Source organism: Magnolia sinica, chromosome 14, assembly GCF_029962835.1.
Source record: "Magnolia sinica isolate HGM2019 chromosome 14, MsV1, whole genome shotgun sequence".
Classification (NCBI taxonomy): domain Eukaryota; kingdom Viridiplantae; phylum Streptophyta; class Magnoliopsida; order Magnoliales; family Magnoliaceae; genus Magnolia; species Magnolia sinica.
In genome coordinates this window covers 781,472-803,463 of record NC_080586.1, presented here as the reverse complement: position 1 = coordinate 803,463, position 21,992 = coordinate 781,472, and the positions used below count along the sequence as shown (strand labels likewise).

General features: G+C 42.8%; 1 protein-coding gene across 1 annotated transcript; it reads left to right on the top strand.

Annotated features, from left to right (window-relative positions):
- Window positions 1-2,775: 2,775 nt before the first annotated feature.
- LOC131225928 (mediator of RNA polymerase II transcription subunit 7a-like) lies at window positions 2,776-20,933 on the top strand (the record flags this gene model as incomplete). Its single annotated transcript, XM_058221538.1, has 6 exons — window positions 2,776-3,072; window positions 3,272-3,341; window positions 5,459-5,625; window positions 5,711-5,784; window positions 12,749-12,844; window positions 20,725-20,933. Coding segments are annotated over 5 exons (675 nt in total), but the record flags the coding sequence as incomplete, so codon positions are not given.
- Window positions 20,934-21,992: the final 1,059 nt, after the last annotated feature.

Below are 21,992 nucleotides of genomic sequence, written 5' to 3'. Positions count from 1 at the left end.
AAAAAAATACCTGAAATTTGATTGCTAGTCGTTGAGAGAGATGAGAGAAACAGTGTTGTTGGAGAAGCTCAATCTTATGTTAGACAATTATGTTTATCGCTTCCCCTCCATCCCCTACTAAATAATGTTCGATAATTGAATATTTTGATTTTACAGCGTTGAGTGATTGGGTCGTCCATATTACTTAAACCATTTGTCTTGATAAACCAGATTGTCCTGTCCAATGATATATAACCATACCATGAGTACATGGGAGTTGGCTACATGTTGTCCAAAGTGGAATGGATTAATTACTTTGATTGGTAGACCTCTTTCGCTACTTAGGATTAGATTGGGTGGTAAAATCCTTATAATCATTAGTGTGCTCGGGCTGCACTCATGTTCATGCCCAACAAAAACATGTCTGACTAGACTCAAGCTAGACAATTATAGCCCATCATGGGTCTAGCCAGAGCTTGGACCCATGCTGGACAACGAGAGTTGAGCTTGAGCGAAGATCGGCCCAGCCTAACCCAGCGGTGGACACCCCTAGGTGCAGCCTACAGTAATGTCTGTGTTATATCAACTTTATTTGTTTGTTTTGCAAGTTCATTTTGATACATGCGCCACTCTTAACTCATGAATTTTCGATATTCATAAAGATACTTTCTCTATGTGGAGTAATAATTGATATACGAGCGCTTGTAATAATTGAGATGGAAATGTCAACCATTGAAACCTTCCCAAGGCAATCATGATGTTTACATGGCATGCATCCTAATCATAAAAGTAATTCCTACCTAAATGAAAGGAAAGCACAAACATAAGCCTGATTCACAACTTCCATGATGCTAATAAAATCTTAATGGTAAACATTTAACCCCCTGCCTTTTCTTGTGGTGTGCTTACATGAGTTTGGAGTCTGCCTGATTTTGAGAGCATACCCTAAGAAGGGCTTGTGCACGTAACGGGACATCATGGGGGCCCACAAAGCTTAAGACTTGTTTGGGAGTGTCTATTCGAAACTTCTTGGATTTGAAATCCTCCTTTTGTGCTTGACACCCTGGATTTAGAATCACTTTAATTCAAAAGTAACTATGCATAATATATTTACAAGGGTTTGAATTTACTTACTAAATAAATTTTAACACCTCTAATTAGTGTATGTAATGTTCAACACAATGGTTATAATAAGCTCGTTGAAATATATATTTTGCGTAAAACTGATGAAATTCAAAATCTTGAATGGGCCACAAGCACAGGATCACATTCGGGTGACTAACCAACGATTGTTAACGGTTGATTTACATAGACAATGTTTGGATGGTACATATCATTATATTAAAGTAATTATAGTGATGTAATTGATAATCTAATTGTTTTGGGATATCATCTGTGGGCCATGTGCCTAATAATAAATTAATAGCCTAGTGACATACATGTTACATGTGCAACTATTAAAAGGATTTTAGATATACTCTAAGGAATTAAAAACCCCCTCTTTAAAGAATTTGAAGCCCCCTGAATTTGAGACCCCAGTTATTTTACGGTGCCAAATATTTTAGAGGATTTGAATTCAAATTCCCTCAGACCCATGGTGCCAAACGACCCTTTAAGCTTATAGGCAATTCAAGGTTGCGTCTTAATTTTTGGGCTAGGATACGCTGATGGTAGTTTCGACACGAATAGTCCATTAGTCGCACTTAAAGCTGGGCATCGAGTCAAGTCGGATCGAGTTAGGGTTGACTCAACTCGATTTGGTTTGAAATAGGCCTGACTTGAACTCGATCCGACTCGATACCAAGTCTAGCATGCCTGACTTGCTCCGAGTTTGGTTTGGCCTGGACTGATGCAGACCGAGTCCGATCCAGTCAGAAGTACCGAGTCAAGTTGAGTTCGCACTAAGTCGGATTAAGAGATGAGGGAGGGAGAGACCAAGAGAGTGGAGAGGAGGAGGAGGAGGAGGAGGGTAATGGTGGCGGGTGGTTGCCAGGCTTGGAAGAAGAGGAGTAAGAGGAAGGGAGAGAGAGAGAGAGAGAGAGAGAGAGAGAGAGAGAGAGAGAGAGAGGCCAGTGGTTGCCAGACTTGGAAGATGAGGAGTACAAGGAAGGGAGAGAGAGAGAGAGAGAGAGGCTGGGCTTGAAAGATGAGGAAGATGAGGGAGGGAGAGAGTTTGGAATCGAATTGGGGTATGATGTGATGGGTAGGGTTAGAGATGATAGAATATATATATATATAGCGGAACACTCACCTGCGAACCAGTTTGCACGGACCACCTACGAACTTTTTTGAGAACTCATCATATCTGATGATTCTCGAAAATCTGAACAGTCCACATGAAGCAGAACCTAATGAAACCCCTTGGTACCAATTGTTACTTTGAACCAAAACTTTGGTGGGCCATAAAAATGCAAACAGTGTCTTCCCTTGATTTGAATTTCTCTTTACTATGGCCCACTAGAATCTTAGATCAGGGTGAAAATTCACCCCCTAAGGTTTTATGGGATTCCGCATTTTATGGACCGTTCGGATTCGACACCCATGACACGTGTGGAAAAGTGTGCACGTGCATAAGTGAGTAGGAGAGCATGCCTCTCTCTCTCTCTCTCTCTCTCTCTCTATATATATATCCGAGTTAAGTCAGGTTTCGGATCGAGCCGGGTCTAACTGAATCGTGTTTTTATTGGTGTTACCAGGTAACTCAAACTCTAACTTGGTTTGAGATTGGAATGGGCGAAGCCGTACTTGGTTCAGACTGACTCAGCCATTCGGTTCCGGTTAAGTCGGTTCTAAACATGTCCGACGAGTCGAGTTAGCTGGATCGAGGGGTCCCGTGTCCTCGTGCGCGACGTTGCTACTTGTGCGCTAAAGTCCCTTCACTATCTTGCTCAACGGAGTCTCGTTCTCAGCATCTCGGCTCCGCTTCTTCCAGAGGGAGAGATAGAGATAATGGCAGCAGGAGCTACATCAGCATTTCCTCCCCCACCTCCATATTACAGGCTGTACAAGGACTACATCCAGAATCCAAAATCAGCACCACCACCTCCGCCGCCCATCAATGGGACCTACACCTTGTACGGCGCCAATTACACGGTGGGTCTCGCTCGTCCTCCCTCCCACAACGCCATCACATACGAAATAATGAGAAGAGAGGGGAAATGAGAGTTCTGTACCTCCCTAGCTCTATAAATATATAGATAGAGCTCCTCAGATCTCCCTACCTCGTTGAAGCTTCCATCTCCTCTCGATTGATTTTTTTTTTTTAATTTCTTAAATTGATTTTTTTTGGCAGACCGATGATATACTCCCGAGCTTGGAAGATCAAGGCGTTCGTCAGCTATATCCGAAAGGGCCCAATGTTGGTACGTTTCTCCTTTCTTCCAAAATGCTTCATTTCTAGGGTTTTCTTTCTTCACTTTACTCGATTAGTATTAATTCCCAATAGAAAACCGTATTCTTTTCCTTTTTCTTTGTAAATGTTGATTTCCATTATGAATTCTGGTAATTTGTCCGTTGATGCTGAATTTGGAGGTTGGAATTGTCTTATATTCTTTAATCGTTGAGCTTAAAGGATATCATATATTTAGGGATTTCAAGATTTGTGGCAAACATTATGTTCGTGCGGGCTAATTGGGTTGTTTTCACCGCTCCTGAGCATTCTGTCATGTCTGTTTCCACAACGGCCTAACTTTCACTGCCGTTGATTCTTTTCTTTATGGCGGGTGTGTCTCACCGCAGTCGACTCTTTCACTGCGGTGTTTCCACCCCGCGTTACTTCCTTTTCACCATGATCTAATGAGTTGCAGTTGGTTTCTCTTGCGTCATGAATTCCTAGTATATGCGTTTCCCCCTTTGAAGTTGGTTTCATTGCAATTCAAGTCAATACACATTTTGTTATGTGCTGGATTTGGGTGCACTGCCCAATTGAATTGCTATTATAAGATCAGATTTTCATTACTACAATTACATTACTTTTGAGTTGGAGTTGAGATGAAAGCAATGGAAGCTTGTTTACTCATTACAAATGCTAGGAAACATCACTAGATTCATTACAGAGCAGTTATATCTGCTTGATTGAACTGATTTTTTACAATTCAATACAGTTGCCATCCAAACACACTTTTTTTTTTTTTTTGAAGAGATAACTAAAATTTTATTGAACACACGCCGGACCAATCAAATGTAGATGCTGTTTGCCACAGCGTTTCAAGGATTTTTGGCAATTGATATTTTGGACTAGTCCTCTTCTTGACTTCTTCACACCTACATTGCCCCTCTCAGCATTAGTAATTAGGTAAGTAGAACTCAATATATGAGCTTAGTCTCATGACTTTTTCACACCTACATTGCCCCTCTCGGCATTAGTAATTAGGGAAGTAGAACTCAATATTTGAGCTTAGTCTCATGAGCATGTGCAACTTTCAAAAAAAATTCATGCCCCACAAAGGTATTGCTTCATATCATAACTGGCTGTCCCTAATTTGATGATGGCCACTAATGGCTAGAACTCTAAAATATAGTGAAGAGAAATCTGACCTCATCTCTCAAGAGTGATAAGACGGAGTATCTTATGTACTAAAATTATAATTGATGTGTGTGTGTGTGTGTGTACGTTCTTTTGTGATGTGTTTTGTTCTAGCTCTTGTCATGTCACTTCCGTGACTTTCCCCTAGTGCATCGCATTTCAATGACGCCACCTTGCCACACTAGGGCTTGGTCCTGATCATTATTGTTAGGGGTGTACACGAACCAAGCTAGCTCGACTCGACTCGAAAAAGCTCGATTCGACTTGGTTCGAAGCTGAGTTCGAGCCGCGTCGAGCTGATTTTTTGGGCTCGAAAATGAGTTCGAGCCGAGTTCAAGCAGGCCCCAGCTCGACTCGACTCGGATCAAATCCAGCTCAAATCGAACGCGGATCGAACCAATTCGGTGACTCGGTTACTTTGCCATTGATGTTGCTCACCAAGTGTTTGATAAAATGACTCAACGAAGTGTGGCTGGTGGCAAGGAAGGTATGTACATGAAACAAATACCCTTTTTTTCTTGGTTTTTATGTTGCTTAGAAGGTGTTTGATAAAATACCTGTAAAACCATTGCTTCTGTTTCACATACAGAGGGATTTTGAAGGTGCAGTCCAGGTGTTTGTGGAAATGCCTCAATGGCGAACTCGGCTCAATCTTGGCTTGAACTCAGCCTGAGCTGGCCCGAGTTGCTGACCGAACTGAGCCGAGCTGGCCAGTCAGGCTCGAGGACAGAGTCCAGCCGAGTTTGAGCTGAGGTCAGCCAGTGGCCGAGCTGAGTTGAGCTGAGGCCAGCTCGACTTGGTTCGACTCGATGTACACCCCTAATTATTGTATAGATACTTCCTGGTCAGGTTGCATTAGGACATTCATGGAAGACTCGGCATTTCATCTAAGAAATCCCTGGGCTATTGTTTATATTTTGCATATGTTCCCTGATAAGTTCTTGCTTTATCCAGATTTCAAAAAGGAGTTGAGATCACTGAACAGAGAACTGCTGCTACATATATTGGAGCTAACAGATGTTCTTGTTGAGAGACCATCTCAATATGCACGGAGAGTAGAAGACATATCTCTTATATTTAGGAACTTACACCACCTACTGAATTCCATACGCCCTCACCAGGTAGAATTTTCCCCTTCATTTGTCAAACCTTCATGCTATGAGATTTTTTTTCCTAAGTAATGAGCCAATTATGGTCTTCTCTCAGGCAAGATCAACTCTAATTCATATACTAGAACTTCAGATACAACGCCGTAAACAAGCAGTGGAGGATATAAAAAGGTATGTTCTGGACTTGCTTTCTTGCATATGAAATTGTGCGCGCGCGCTTGCCCATGTGTGTGGGTGTCTGTGGGTGTGGGTGTGGGTGCATTCGTGCATGTTTTGATTCTTTTAATCTCAATGTGAGTCTCAATGATCAGTGAAAGCTATTGCATGTTGCAGTTGTTTACTATAGTCTGTTTGTGTGTGCGTCTTTATTCTTTCAGTCTCAATGATCGTGTCTTGATTCTTTCAGCGTCAAGGATAGCATATTGGGATCATCTTCATATATTCTGTGTTATTTGTATTCATTTTTTTAATATAAAACTGTTTTAGTTGAAAAGAAGGCCAAAAAAAAGCAAAACAAGGACAGGGATGAGCCAAAAATGACTGTAGTCTTATCTTTTTCCTTGTGTTCATATATTCCTTTTGTTATAAGGGTTTCTGATGTCATTCTTACCTTTTACCTGCTTCGCGTTTGTCTTGACCATTCATCAATATACCTACCCAAAAAAAGATGACTCATCCATCACTTGAATCGTCTGGTCTTTTGCAATGTCACTGTAAACTGTTCCTTCCTGCAAGAGACGATGTAAAACAACAGCTGCTACTTTGTTCACAATGTTTGAACCTACCTCTTTCATTGCCTTTAGTAGCTCCATCTCCTCCATCACCACTGTTGTTTAACAACTGTAAAAGAGAAAATTTCAACAAAAAGGATAGCAGTTCGCTTTTTAAAAATGCTGTAGTCAGCATTCTGTCTTTGCACATTTTCCTAATCTAAATGATAATCAGTTTATAATACTGAAATATTCTTTTTTCACTTTGCTATTTATCTTTCTACTGGTGCTCTCATCTCTTCTCCTCTGCTTCTCATCTCATTACTGTGCATCTTGGGACAATAAGTTTAGCATTCGAAGACATTAATTTTTGCAGATTGGCTGTCATGGAGAAAGGTTTGATTTCCTTTAGAAGGGATCCTTTCTGCTATCTTTTCAAAATGGCAAAAGACATGCATATTTTGTTTAAGGGAAAGAATCCAATGGTAGATGCTAATAAATAAGTTGTTAATCACTCAACCATGGTATATGTGGCACACATGTCTGAGATCCTAACTGAACTGTCAGGCACTATCACGGAGGGGCTGTGTCCAAAGGACTAGTCATGTGATCCTAGCTTACTACAGGTGAACTTTTTCCTGTTGAATGCTGAGTGCCAAATTGCAATCCCCAGAATGCATCCAGTCAGTGACTAGGATAACCCAAGCGGTCTACTTCTGGGTGCATCCAATAGTTTGAGCAGATTTGCATTGAGATGGCTATCTGTTTTCGACCAAAGCCGACCCAAAGTAACAAATGTCACGTGTTTCTCCCATTAGCTTTCAAGCCACCCCAAGTGCAGCATTAATTTGTTTCTCTGGATTCTTGTATGGGCCACCAAGTAAATTGATCGGTCTGAATTCTTGCAAAGAATCAGCCCCAGGAATCTTAGGAATGAGAGCAATGAAGGAGGCTCCCGGGTCTTTAGATAACCTGCCTCTTTTATGGAATTCGTTGATAAAAGCCATAACATCTCCCTCTAAGATTTCCCAAAAAATCTGAAAGAAAGTAATCGGGTACCCATCCAGGCCAGGGGCTTTGTCTCCTTCCAATGCCTTGACCACCTCCTTAACTTCTGCAACCGTGAATGTATATATATTCAATAGACTTTGCTTCCTCCTCTGATATCTGATCCAATTGGAGATGATCTAATTTTGGTCTGTGCCTGCTTTCTTTGTGAAGGAGGTTGCTGAAGTATCTGATCACCTCTTCAGATATGACTTGTTTATCCTTTGTACGAACCCCATTAACCATTAAGCTACTGATTTTGTTGACTCGTGCACACATGCTGGCCATGTTGTGGAAGAATTTTGTATTTTTAGCCCCTTCTTTAATCCATTTGCTCCGCGATTTCTGTTTCCAGGAAATTTCATCTTCTAGCACCCTGACAGAAACACTTTGGATTAATCGAGCTCTTCTGTTCCATCTTTCCGTTGGAATTGAATCTGTTTCAGCATCGGTATCGATCAATTGAAGTTTAGCAAGCATAACGCTAGTTTCCAGCTCCCATTTACGGATTATCATTCTTTATTCGAGAAGGGAGATGACGGTTCAAAGCTCTGGTTCGTGGCTCGTTTGAGGTATGGGGATGAGGTTTGGACTCCTGAACCACCTTTTCAGTTGTCAGGGGCTGGTTTAGATCTCCATGATGTGGTGACAATAGTAAAGGCATTGGACGACCATGATTTTCAAAACCTAAGTTGGTTCAAGCGACACGCACCGCGAAACATGTCTTCTTCTCGGCACGTGAGAATTCCCCCCCTTTCAATACATGTGTGGATGTCCTCTTTTGTGAACTCACATGCTAACACCCCTTAACAAAGACGACTTCTTGAGCCTTTTTCCCAAGACAATGTAGGAATTCCATTTGTGTTCTTTTTGTTTGTTCTTGAGCTAGGTGGCCTCTGTTGAAGGTCTCTCTTCTATGATAGAATTGGATCGAATGCGGCTGGTAGTTAGACCGAACGAGTTGTCTCTAGTGGGTCTTAGGTCAATGGCGGTTTGCGAGGTGGCAGAGCATGACATCCTTTCTTCGATGTCCCATTCTTAGCACATTAGGGAAGACACTTTGTTCTTCAACGAAGTTTTGGAGGTGTTACCTCTGAGAATTGCAATTTCCGATAACATTTAGAGTGACATATGCTCAGACTTTGTTGAATTCCCAACTTGCTAGGTAAAAAGCTTTTCCTTTAGCTAGAAGTTCTAAAAGGGAAGAGATGGATTCATGAAGCCTTATACCATGTCAGGAGATAGATTGGGGTTTCTTTTGGTGATAGGGATGAAGAATACTCCGCCCTTCTTAGTTTGTTGAGGAATAGAGCAGACGACTTCAACAACCTCTCTCCCCTAAGAAACTCCAACATTCCTCAAAAGGTAGGAGAGAATTGGTAAGCCTAGACCTGAACATTGCGTATGGGGAAGGGACTCCTGTAGTAAGCAAGAGAGGGGTGGTAGAGGAAAATCAATTCCTAAATGAAGATCCTTTCATGGAGTATCAGGGGTCTAGGTAGTAGCCAAAAAAGGCATCAGGTTTGAGACATCTGCAATGGTGCGAAAGCTCACGTCATTGCGATAGTTGATTTTATGAGTGGCTAAATCCAAGGAGTGGGCTTTCTTGGGGTCTCCTGGTTTTGCTGGTGGTATTTTGGTGGCGTGGGGATTCAATGGTTTGGGTTAAGGAGTCAGTTTAGACAGGGGCCTTCAACGTATCAGTCGTGTTGAAAAATATTTTTTCTGAATTCAAGTGGTTATTCTCGGTAGTTTATGGCTCTAATGTATTTGCTAGAGGGGAGGAAATGTGGGAGGTCCTATTCAAGGCTTGCCTCTTGTTTTTGGGCCCGTGGTGCATGGGGGGCGACTTCAATGTCACTAGATTCATCAACGAAAAATCTCCAGGGGGTAGTATCACAAGTAACATGAGGGCTTTTCGAATTAGGTAAATTCACAAGAATTGGTGGATCTACCCAATGGGGGGTTGCAGGTTCACATTGTCCAATGGTGAGAATTGGGCTATTATGTCTAGACTTGATAGATTTCATGTTTCTCGGAAATGGGTGGAGGTGTGGCCTTTGTTTCTCAACGTGTGCTTCAAACCTGTTTTTGGACCATTGCCCGATTTTACTCGAAGTGGAGGAGGCAAATTGGGGGTTGAAGCCGTTTAGATTCGAATTATCTTAGCTCCAAATTGAAGGCTTCTCAGCTTTGATTGAAGAGTGGTGGAACTCTTTGGAAGTTAGCGGCTATGCTGGTTTTATTCTTTGCAGAAAGTTGAAGCTCCTCAAAAGTAGAATTTTGGCATGGAAGGAGGTAATGGGGAAGAGACAGGCAGAGGTGGAGCCGATGCTAAATGACATCCAAGCCCTTGACTTGAAGGCTGAAAGTTGTGTGCTATTGGATGAGGAACATGCCTATAGAGCTGAGCTAGCTTAGGATCATGATGGTCGGCTCAAAGAAGAGGAAACAAAATGGTAGCAACAATCTAGAGCCACGTGGCTTAAAGAAAGTGACAAAAACACTAGAATTTTTTCCATAATATTGCTAGTGCGCAGACTAGAAATAACAAAATCAGAAGCATTTGTGTAAAAGGAAAAAGGATCAGGTTTACGAAGTAGTAGTTAGCTTCTACAAAAGCCTGTTGCAAGGGGAGAGGTGGAAAATACCCACTTTGAATAATTTGAACTTCTCTTCTTTATGAATAACGGATTTTGAATATCTAGAGAGGCCGTTCTCCGAGGAGGAGGTCAAAGATGCCATTTTTTCATTGGGAAGGGACAAGGCGAGGCCCTGACAGTTTCCGTCATACTTTTCTCCAAGGATTTTGGGATTTACTCGAAGATGATGTGATGAATTTCTTGCAAGAATTTATTGCTTGGCGCCGACTCCTTTTGGAAATGGGGGTGACTTTCATTACAATCATCCCTAAGATATCGGGAGTTGAGAGACTTGAGGACTTTGGGGTTTTAAGTCTAATTGGAGGACCATATAAAATTTTGGCTAAAATCCTTGCAACTAGGTTTTGGAATGTGATTGGCTAGGTCAGATCGGCAAACGAAGGTGCATTCGTGGAGGGGTGGCAAATATTAGATAGTGTTCTTATTGTTCACGAGTGTATTGACTCTAGGCATAAGGAAGGGCCGAAGGGCTTGTAAGTTGGACATTGTGAAGGCCCACAAGCACATGGATTGGGATTTTCTGGACTATATGCTCAATAGAATTGGGTGCGAGACAAAGTTGTGTGCTTGGATGAGAGAATGTGTTAAATCATTCCATTTTTTGTGTGCTACTTAATGGCTCCCCTAAAAGCTATTTCAAGAGTTCAAGGGGAATCAGATGAGGTGACCCACTCTCCCCCTTTCTATTTGTAGTTGGGGGGGGGGGGGGGTGATTTTGTGGATTCAAGGCGGCTAGCTCAAATCCCCCAATTTCACACATACAGTTCGTGGATGACACACTATTATTTTGCGAGGCAATAGAAGATAAGGTTGACAACTTGAGCATGATCATCAGATGTTTGGAGGTGGTTTCGGGGTAGAAGGTTAATTTAGCCAAATGCGAAATGTTGGGAATCCATGTGGAGTCGGACGAGCTTGCTCAATTGGCCGATTCTTTTTAGTGCAAGGCGAGTTCGTTTCGTTGGACCTACTTAGGTCTCCCCCTTTGCTTTTGGAGCCTGGCTAAATATTAATGGGATAGAGTATTGGAGAGGATTGAGAGGAAGCTAACGAATTGGAATGGTCGATTCTTGTCCAGTTGTCCCTTGGGGGGCGTATCACATCACCCTTATCAAAGTTGCTCTTTCTAAGTTGCACCTCTACTTTATGTCACTTTTCAAGTGCCCTAAAGTGGTTCTAACCTTCTTGGAAAGGCTTAGACATGATTTTTTTAAAAAAAAAAATTTTTTTTTTTAAATTTTTTTTTTTTTTATGGAGGGAGGTAATGGCAAGCAAATATGGGTGTTAGAATGGCGGGCGGTGGACCAAGGAATCCTCTTTGTATAAAGCGTCAGCAATATGGAAAGGAATCTATGGGGTGAAAACAAAATTCAAGGAAGGCGTAGGCTTCGCTTGTGGGAATGGTGAAGACATTAAGCCAATTATCTGTTTATTGGGAAGACATTTGTACCCCTCCATGCTGCCGGAACCTTAGGGACGAAGAGCTGGTGGAGCTGATTTCCCTTCTTCAATGCTTGCTACACTGCTGCCCGTCTAATGAAGAAAGCGAAAAGATGATTTGAGTCAAAGACAAATCGGGCCAGTTCTCAGTTCGATCCTTTTACTATTTAATTTGAAAGCAAGGTGCGAAGAAAGCCTCCACTAGTTACGTTTGGCATTATGGTGTGCCCCCAAAGACAGCGGCTTTTGGTTGGCTGGTGGGTAGGAATAGAATCTTAACTGTCGACAACCTCCAAAAGAGAGCTATGATCATCCCAAATATGTCTTATGTGCTTGTCTTCAGCTGAATCTGTGAAATCATCTCCTTATCCAGGTCCTTTCGCCTCTTCGTTGTGGTCGGTTGTCTGTAGGGGCTTCAACCTTGCGTGGTCCATGCCTTATGGACATCGAGGACCTCCTAATGGTGTGGCACGGCATGTCTCTTCAAAAGGAATTGCAGACCCGATGGCGCCTTTCTCTCTTGGCAGTATTATGGATGATTTGGTGGGAGAGAAACAATAGACGTTTTCATAATGAGAGTACCGGGGTGGGGCAGGTTGCTTGTATTTGCCTCTTCTCTTGTTAAGGAGTGGGCTGTAAACCTGGGGTACTCATGGTATGTTTTTTTGTTTTGTTCTGTTTTCCTGATTGTAGTTTGGCGCTAACTCAGCGCCTTCTTTCAATGAAAGCTCCCTGTTGCCTTTCAAAATAAATAAATAAATAAATCATCGTTGCATCTCTTCATAATCATCTATGCCATCAAGATTAGAATCATCATATTGAGGGGATTTATGGGGCATGGTCCATCCATAGTGGGACGTTGCAGAACAATTGTCTGGATTACCCCCACTTGTCAGAACTTAAAATGCGAGCATACATTTTCACGTAAAGGGGTGGTGGATCCTGTAAAGGTCATGGTCAAAATGTTTAGTGGATGGCATTATTAAAATTTATTGTGGTTATTGTAGTAACTGGTGGTTGGTTAATCCACTACATTTCAGTTGCTGGTAGATATTGATTTGCCGATCTCATTAAATTTTATCAATTATTTTGCGCGCGCTCGCGCGCACACACACACACACACACACACTCATTACATTTTATCAATTATTATGCGCGCGCGCGCACACACACACACATATATTCCAGTTCTTAGTTTCCTTGTACCTGCTGTCAATATATGTATGAAGCTAGTAAATGCTGTTGACTTTAGTGGTGGTTTCTTTGCATGCTTAGGAGGAGAGAGGAGGCACAAAGGCTGCTCAAGGAATCACTTGCAACCCTAGATGGCCACATGCCTTGACTTCTATCCCTGCTTTGATATAGTATTTGGTAACTGATTTTGTTACTTACCCATCACCAACTTTCTTATTTTTTATTTTTTCCCCTTTTGTTTAATACACCTAAATGTTCTGTTATCCTTGAGTCTTTTGATGAATCTATCGAAATAATGACCAATATGACTAACATGAAAAGGACCAATACACTACATATTGTGTGGCAAACCAGCAAAACCATCATACCATCTGTATTTACACCACAGTATAAAACATAGCTGCAAGCGAGAGCCAGGCAAACCTTTCATGTATGCACTAGCATTTTTTATCCATCACACTTCATTTTAGACTACAAGGTGATGCATTTGTAGAACAGTTCAACATCAAGATTTGGTAAGGAAACGATATGCATCTAAAGAATTGTTTGAGTTAATTGTGGTCTCAATGAAATCAGGGAGGTTAGACAATTGCATGCCCTGCTCGCACCTTTGCTCCACCCTGCAGCGGATAATTTAGGCCACTATACTCATCTGGTGGACCACAAAAGTGTACATTGGACTGTTTACAAGTTCTCAAAACTGTCTATTTCTTTCATACTTGGCTTGCACTGCTTGATCTGTAGGTGTGTCTGATCTTTTTCATGAGATTATTTTCATGGCGAGACTCACATTATGTACTCGTTAAATGTCCCAGATGTGGGCTAGGTTGGCATGTGACGCAGGGATGAACGTGATGAGGATAACTACTCCGAATCCACGGAGCTTCTCTGGACTCCTCACAGAGACTTCTCGAATCCACGAGGAAAGAAAGCAGAAAATAGAAATAAATTCTAATAAATTCGAAATTGATTAATTGATGAATAAAAACGAGTTCACAACCCTTTAAATAGGGGTACCAAGCAATGGGAAAGAAATCAGAATCAAACTACAACTCAAACTCTTAGAATCCGCGACTTACTATAAATAGTAAACTTACTATTTATAGACGGTCGTGATGTCTACTAGTGCGCAAGGTTTTCGGCCAAAAATAGTAAGTGTCCTATTTGGCTTCACCAAACCGTTCTCCTAATTATTCTAAGCTCTTTTCACGTTGGGCGCAACTCCTAAAGCCCGACGGATGAAGAGTTATAATCAAACTAAAACTTACTATTTATAGTAAAAGCGAAATTAAAACGGGAAAACGACCATCGATCCAGGGGTTTTTCGCAATTCCGGGCTGCGCAACCCGGCGTAGCGGGTTGGTTGGCTTCAGTAGCTCGTTCTACCCCAAAATCATATATTTTACGTCAGATAACTCATTCCGGATTGCAAGATACGCCCGATTTAAGGTTCGATGGTCCGGATCACTTCTGTCGTCGACCGGGCCTTTTCTGATCCATCTTGGCCATGTAACTGTCCGCGACCTGCTCTACATCAGTCTCCTCCACTTCAAAAGAACTCGTCCTCGAGTTCTCGTCATGCTCTGGTTCATGATACTCGGTTAGGTCCATGACATTAAAAGTCCGTGAGATGGCCATGTCATCTGGGAGATCAACAACATAAGCGTTGTCATTGATCTTTCGGATGATTGGTACCGGTCCAATCTTCTTATTTTTCAACTTGTTGTACGTCCCGGTCGGAAATCTCTCTTTGCGCAAATGGACCATAACGCGGTCGCCTACCTCGAACACTTTTTGTCGCCGATGCTTGTCCGCTTGTTCCTTGTACTTCTCGTTCGAGGCATGTAACTTGGTCTGCACTTCTGCATGGATGCCCATGATCTTGTCTGCCATATGTTCTGCTGCAATGCTCGTGCCTGGGTGCTTGGGCAGAGGGACCAAGTCAAGTGTGTGGTGAGGCACTCGTCCGTAAATAATCTGGAACGGTGATCTCCCTGTCGAGCGGTTCACCATATTGTTGAATGCAAACTCTGCTTGAGACAAGGCCAAATCCCACTGCTTCGGTTTTTCTCCTGAAATACAGCGAAGGAGGTTTCCCAACGTGCGATTCACAACTTCGGTCTGCCCATCAGTCTGTGGGTGGTAAGCACTACTAAATTGAAGTCGTGTATCGAATCGATTCCATAAAGTCCGCCAAAAGTGGCTAATAAACTTCGTGTCACAATCAGAAGTAATGGTCTTGGGGACCCCGTGTAGCCGAACGACCTCCCTGAAAAATAAATTCACCACATGTGTTGCATCGAGGGTCTTCTTGCATGGGATAAAGTGCACCATCTTTGAGAAACGATCTACCACCACGAACACCGAATCCATGCCGCGTTGTGTTCGTGGGAGACCAAGTACGAAGTCCATTGATAAATCTTTCCAAGGGCCGTTAGGCACAGGTAACGGGGTGTAGAGGCCCGTATTCTGAGATTGCCCCTTGGAGGTCTGACAAACATGACAACGTTGTACGGCTTTTCCCACATCGCGTACTAACTGCGGCCAGTAATACCGCTCTTCCACAAGAGCTCGCGTCTTGTCTCGCCCCAGGTGTCCACCAAGGCCACCTCCATGTAGCTCCTGAATAATCTGCTCCCTCAGAGAACTTTGGGGATGCACAATCGATTCCCTTTGAAGAGAAAATCATCCTGTATATGAAGGTCACTGGGGTGACCTTCTTGACACTTCATCCAAGAATCTTTGAAGTCCTCATCCTCGGCATACAGCTCCTTGAGACAGTCGAAGCCGACTACCTCGTTGCTCATTGTTACTAGTAGTGATGCACGATGGCTAAGTGCATTAGCCACCTTATTCTGCTGCCCTGATTGTGCTTCAGAACGAACGTGAATTCCTGTAAAAATGCAACCCATCTAGCATGCACACGATTCACGTTAGTCTGACTATTAATAAACTTTAATGCTTGATGGTCAGTGTACAAAACAAACTCTCTTTGAATCAGATAATGCCGCCAATGTCGCAGCGCCTGAACAACTGCGTACAACTCAAGCTCATAAGTCGACCACTTCTTTCGGGCTTCGCTGAGCTTCTCGCTGTAGAAGGCTACCGGCCTGCCTTCCTGTGATAATACTCCTCCAATTCCGACATATGAAGCGTCACACTCAACCTCAAACAATTTGTCGAAATTAGGAAGCACCAAGACCGGTGTTGTAGACAAACGATGCTTGATCTCATGAAAGCACTCGTCAGCTTTATCGGTCCATTGGAACGGTCCTTTTTTCATGCAATCTGTTATAGGCGCGACTATGGTGTGAAAATCTCATACAAATCGATGATAAAAAGTAGTCTACCTGTGAAAACTCCTCACCTCATGAATGTTTGTCGGGATCGGCCATTCCCTAATAGCTCGTACCTTTTCATCGTCCACACGAATGCTTATGAACATTACAACAAATCCTAGAAATAACAGGCTGTCAGTTAAAAAACTACACTTCTTCAAGTTGAGGTACAACTTGTTAATTTGTAGGACCTGTAGCACCTGCCTGAGATGTTTCCTGTGCTCCGCCTCATCCTGGCTATATATCAATATGTCATCAAAATATACTACCACAAATCGGCCAGTGAACGGTTTTAGAACTTGATTCATCAAACGCATAAAAGTACTTGGTGCGTTCGATAGGCCGAAGGGCATGACCACTCATACAACCCTTCCTTGGTCTTGAATACCGTTTTTCACTCATCACCGGGTCAAATACGAATTTGATGGTACCCGCTCCTTAGATCTAGTTTAGAGAACACTTTGGCCCCTTTTAACATATCGAGCATGTCGCCCAACCGTGGTATTAGGAACCGATATTTGATGGTAATTTTGTTGATTGCCCTGTCGACACACATGCGCCAGCTTCCATCTTTTTTGGCGTTAATAATGCTAGTACGGCACATGGGCTCATGCTCTCTCTCAAGAGACCCTTACGGATCAATTCCTCCACTTGCCCGAAGTATCTCACACTCCTTCTGGACTCATCCGATAATGAGGGCGATAGGGCAAGCTTCCGGGACGAGGTCTATATGATGTTGGATGTCCCTCATGGGGGCAATCCATCGAGTAAATCTCAGGCCAGACTTCTTTGAATTCGTTTAGCAACAGTCTTAAATTTGGAGGGATGTTTGAGGGTTCCTCTTCCTCGCCCTTCACCACTACAGCGTATACCTCGCCGGTTTCCTTGGATTCTTCCATAAAATCCCGAATGGTCAAGAGGGAACTCCCCTCCACTTTAGAGGCTTCAGGGTGGTTCTCTGGTGCCATAGGGGCAAGGATTATTTTTCGACTATCCTTGACAAATACGTAAACATTATCTCGTCCCCGATGGGTCGCATCACGGTTCGACTGCTAAGGTCGACCGAGTAACATATGACAAGCTTCCATATCGACCACGTCACAAAGTATTTGATCTTTATAATTTTTGCCAATTGAAAAAGAGATAGTGCATTGTTCAGTTACCTTGGTCTCATTCACCTTTTTTATCCAGCCAATTGAGTACGGGGAAGGATGTTTCATCGTTGGTAGCCGCAACTTGTCCACCATCACTCTTGAGACGATGTTCTCGCTACTACCACTGTCTATGATTACATCACAGACCTTTCCATTGACGGTGCACCGAGTTCGAAATATATTGTGTCGTTGTGGATGTAATTCCTTTCGTGGGGCATACAGCAATCGCCTCACAACTAGAAATTCGCCATGATCCTCGCCCGTCATTTCATCGCCACCTGCTATTTCTTCAGTGATTTGTTCATGTTCATCAAAGCGATGGTCTTCTTCTACAGCCTCATCTTCAGTGCCCCCTTCGTTTATAGTCAAGTGTGCTGCGGGACGTTGAGGACACGTGTTTGATAAGTGGCCTGGTTGGCCACAACGGTAACAATTGTTCGACCTTGGCCGAGCATAAGGATTTGAAATCCTACTCAAACTCGCTGTTGTGGGTGTTGTACGTTGAGGTCTAGATGAGCTGCTCCCCATATCACGGTTTTCGGTTGTAGGAAGTTGAGGTACTAAGTCTTTTCTTCGTGGCAACACTGGATCCTATGTGGGACCCGTCATGGGGGGTCGAGTTGAAGGATACGGACGAGCAGGAGCTCTTGCAAGTTGTGTTGCCGCCCTACCCGCCAATTGAACTGCTTCATCCACAGTCCCGACTGGGTACATCTGAACTCGGTCCTGAATTATCAGTCACAACCCACCTATAAATCGTGCCACCTTCTGTGACTCAGATTCTGACAGATCGTTTCGTGTAGCCAACCGTTGGAATTCTTCAGATAATCGGACTTCGATTTCCTGCTGCAATTTTGATATTGCTGGAATAATATCTGCTCATAATCACTGGGGAGAAATCGAGATCGAAGAAGACGTCTCATCCGTGGCCATGATGAGATGGGCGCCTTGTTCTGGCGAGCTCATGAGAGTTGTAATTGTTCCCACTATGCAGAAGCACCAGATTTTAATTTAAACGCTACCAATTTTACCCTTTTATGATCTGGCACGTCCATGTAATCAAAATATCTCTCTACTTCGGCTAGCCAATCGAAAAAATCTTCTATACGTAATAAACCGTTTAAACTAGGAAGTTCAGCCTTACCTCGATAGTCTCTTTCAGCACAATCTAGACGATCACCTCCATGAATTGGTCGTCGCGCAAAACCCTCATTAAGGTCCTCGTCGCTAGAACTTGAATCATCTGGTGTAGCCCTACGGTTTGCCACTGGTAGTGCTCTACGAAAATCGGGGTTGTGTCGTACCGCGACCATGGGTGGTGGAGCACCGCTTAGGGCTCGGGGCGGAAGTAGCGCATCCGCAAGACGGTCGAGAGTTGCCTGCAGCCCTTGCATGGTCAACTGACTCTCCCGGTGGAAAGCTTCCATTTTTTCCTAAAGATAACGAATCCCTGGATCACCGTCCACAGGATTTTGATTCATACCTTCGTTGTTTGCCATCGGCCCAAGGGGAATCCTCGCTTTGATACCAATTGACGCAGGGATGAACGTGATGAGGATAACTACTCCGAATCCACGGAGCTTCTCTGGACTCCTCACAGAGACTTCTCGAATCCACGAGGAAAGAAAGCAGAAAATAGAAATAAATTCTAATGAATTCGAAATTGATTAATTGATGAATAAAAACGAGTTCACAACCCTTTAAATAGGGGTACCAAGCAATGGGAAAGAAATCAGAATCAAACTACAACTCAAACTCCAAGAATACTTACTATAAATAGTAAACTTACTATTTATAGACGGTCGTGATGTCTACTAGTGCGCAAGGTTTTCGGCCAAAAATAGTAAGTGTCCTATTTGACTTCACCAAACCGTTCTCCTAATTATTCTAAGCTCTTTTCACGTTGGGCGCAACTCCTAAAGCCCGACGGATGAAGAGTTATAATCAAACTAAAACTTACTATTTATAGTAAAAGCGAAATTAAAACGGGGAAACGACCATCGATCCAGGGGTTTTTCGCAATTCCGGGCTGCGCAACCCGGCGTAGCTGGGTTGGTTGGCTTCAGTAGCTCGTTCTACCCCAAAATCATATATTTTACGTCAGATAACTCATTCCGGATTGCAAGATACGCCCGATTTAAGGTTCGATGGTCCGGATCACTTCTGTCGTCGACCGGGCCTTTTCTGATCCATCTTGGCCATGTAACTGTCCGCGACCTGCTCTACATCAGCATGTGTGCTGCTTGTGCATATAAGGCTAGCAAGCATTTGGAATCAAGACATCGGTCGGGGGGCTGCAAAGGAGGTTCAGAAGTGGGTGTGGGATTCCTGAGCTGGGGTAGCACATAGTTTTGGCCACTATAATGGCCATGCATGATGTTGATGGTCATCTGGTGGTCCACGCTGTGGATACTCTGCACGGAAAAAATGACATGGAATGGTAGAATTCAAGTGTTTGATTACTGGCGTTGAAATGGATGATTAGTAAAGATTTAGGCAACTATCTACATTTCAACAAGGAAAAGGCAATTATAGGCACATAATTTGTTTGAACGGGATGGATTTTTGCCCTGCCGACAATCCGTGGATGGATCCCATGGGAACTTTGAGTTCGATGCACACACCATGACGCGTCATGTTAGTCATTATATATTTTCTCACTTTTTAGATGTTTCTATAAAATAGAAATATTGTACAAGCAATCTGATATTCCACCAAATTATCTACCAGATAAATGATTCCAATCACTCTTGTGTGGAATTAACCATGGTACCCATTCATGTAAAGTACCTAGAAGTTTCTTGTGCCTGTATATGGAAGAGCTCTTCATTTGGGACACACTCGGAGTTGTAATCTTCACTACTTACAGCAATACAAGTTTTCCCATTCACTCTCATATGTTCTCTTGCATTCTCACCAAGATCTTGTGTTCTAGCACTTGGTGTGATTCAAGGCTAGATGAACTTTTTTTTTTTTTTTTACATGCACACACACAACCAAACACACTCACGCCGTAGTGGGATTTCACCACCTATGGGTACTCGAACCCCCAACCAGGTGTTGAAACTCCTAAGAGTCTGCCACCGGAGTAAGAGTAAGAACCCAAGGGTTAGATGAACTCAAGCAAGCATTGGGTGTTGTGTGAGGCTGACTAAACATGGATGGGGATTGTGACTTTTAATCTGGTGGAACACTGCATGGGCAGGCCATATGCCAAATTTCAAGGGGACTAGGTTATTTTAGCCTTTTGATATTTGACCTACAAAAATGATTTGAGCAAGATCCAGATTCAACCAGCAAAATTTACAACATGGGGATGGTCAGAGTAGCCTAATGGCTGCAATTTTTCACATGTAGCCCAGCCATATAATGGCCCCATGAAATCAATGGTCCTGATCATGATACATGTTTGCCATATGAACTCTTGAGGGTGCCCATTCAGATAGCTGTTTTAAGACTCTATGGATTGACTTCTCTCTCATAATCTACTAGGCATAGTTTACTTCTTTTCCGAAGTGGCTTTACGCTCTGGGAGATTATCTAATATCATTATTTTAAACTGCAGGTGCTCACTAATCTAGTTTCAGAGGTGGCAAGCCGCCTGCATAGGTGGAGAAGGGAACTCAGTGGCAGCAGATAGAATCCGGGGTTTTGCTGAAAGATCTTTTTGCTTCATATTTTGTACAGTACTCGCGCAGCAGGGCTTAATGATATTTTGGTTTGTTTGATGTATAAATTAAAAAGCAGATGATTAAAGATAATGGGACTTCTTTTCTGCTTTAGGTCGCTGTAAGGTCCGCTTTCTCAGCGGACTGTTTTCTCCTTTTTTCTTTTTTCTTTGTTTCTTCTTTCGTATTTTGCCTCTGTTTTTTGTTGTTTCCTTTGTGCTCTCCTTTATCTTTTAATGAAATTTCAGTGATATTTCAAAAAAAAAAAAGAAGGATAATGGGACTTCTGTCTACGCAAATAGGATTGAAAATGAGCCTCTTTTTTTTTTTTTTTTAAATTTTATTATTATTATTTTTTATAAATTAATTTAATTTAAAATTTAACTGCTATGAATTTAAGTCAATTTGGTGAGAGAGATGAGGTGATGATGGTGAGTATTGAATGTGCTGACTGAGCATGCATATATGTGACGAGTGTCGATTGTGAGGTCGGGTGCAACAATTCAGTTGGCCTACTTACTCCCACTTCTGCAACAATGGAGGGTGCCTCTAATCCTCTGTGCTGGACTAATGAAGGGTGTTTATAGGGGTGGGAATTGGCTTGGGTCCGCTCGGCAGTTGAGGTGGGTTCGGGCCAAGCCAAATGGGTAGCTGCTCCACCGTAGGCTAGAAATATGACCCATTTAAGTAAATGGGTCAGGCTTGGGTTGAATCTACATAGGTTATGAATGGGTTGGGCCAGTGACCTGACCCAACCCAATCGAATCGGACCCCAGTTTATGGTCTACCTCGTGGATAACTTCCAACCTGCAAAGTGCTTGTGGCATGCGATCCCCCTAAAAGGTTGGTCCGACCATGAGGATTATCTAGTGCGAAAATCAGCCTTATACACTTATCAAGTAAGCCACATCATAGGAAAAAATTGTGTATAGCCATTGATAAATAGCAAAATACAATTGTGGTCCACTTGATGGGTGGATGGGACTGATTTTTGCCTAAAATGTTCCTCCTGGTGGGTTCAATTTATTGAACAGGTTGGATGTTCCATTCACTTAATAGGTTAGAAGTTATTCACTGGGTGGACCATAACCTGTGGTCCAATCCGTTGGACCCTCTCTCCCTCACTCTATCCATGGGTTTGGGCATGAATTCTTGGCCTGTTTAG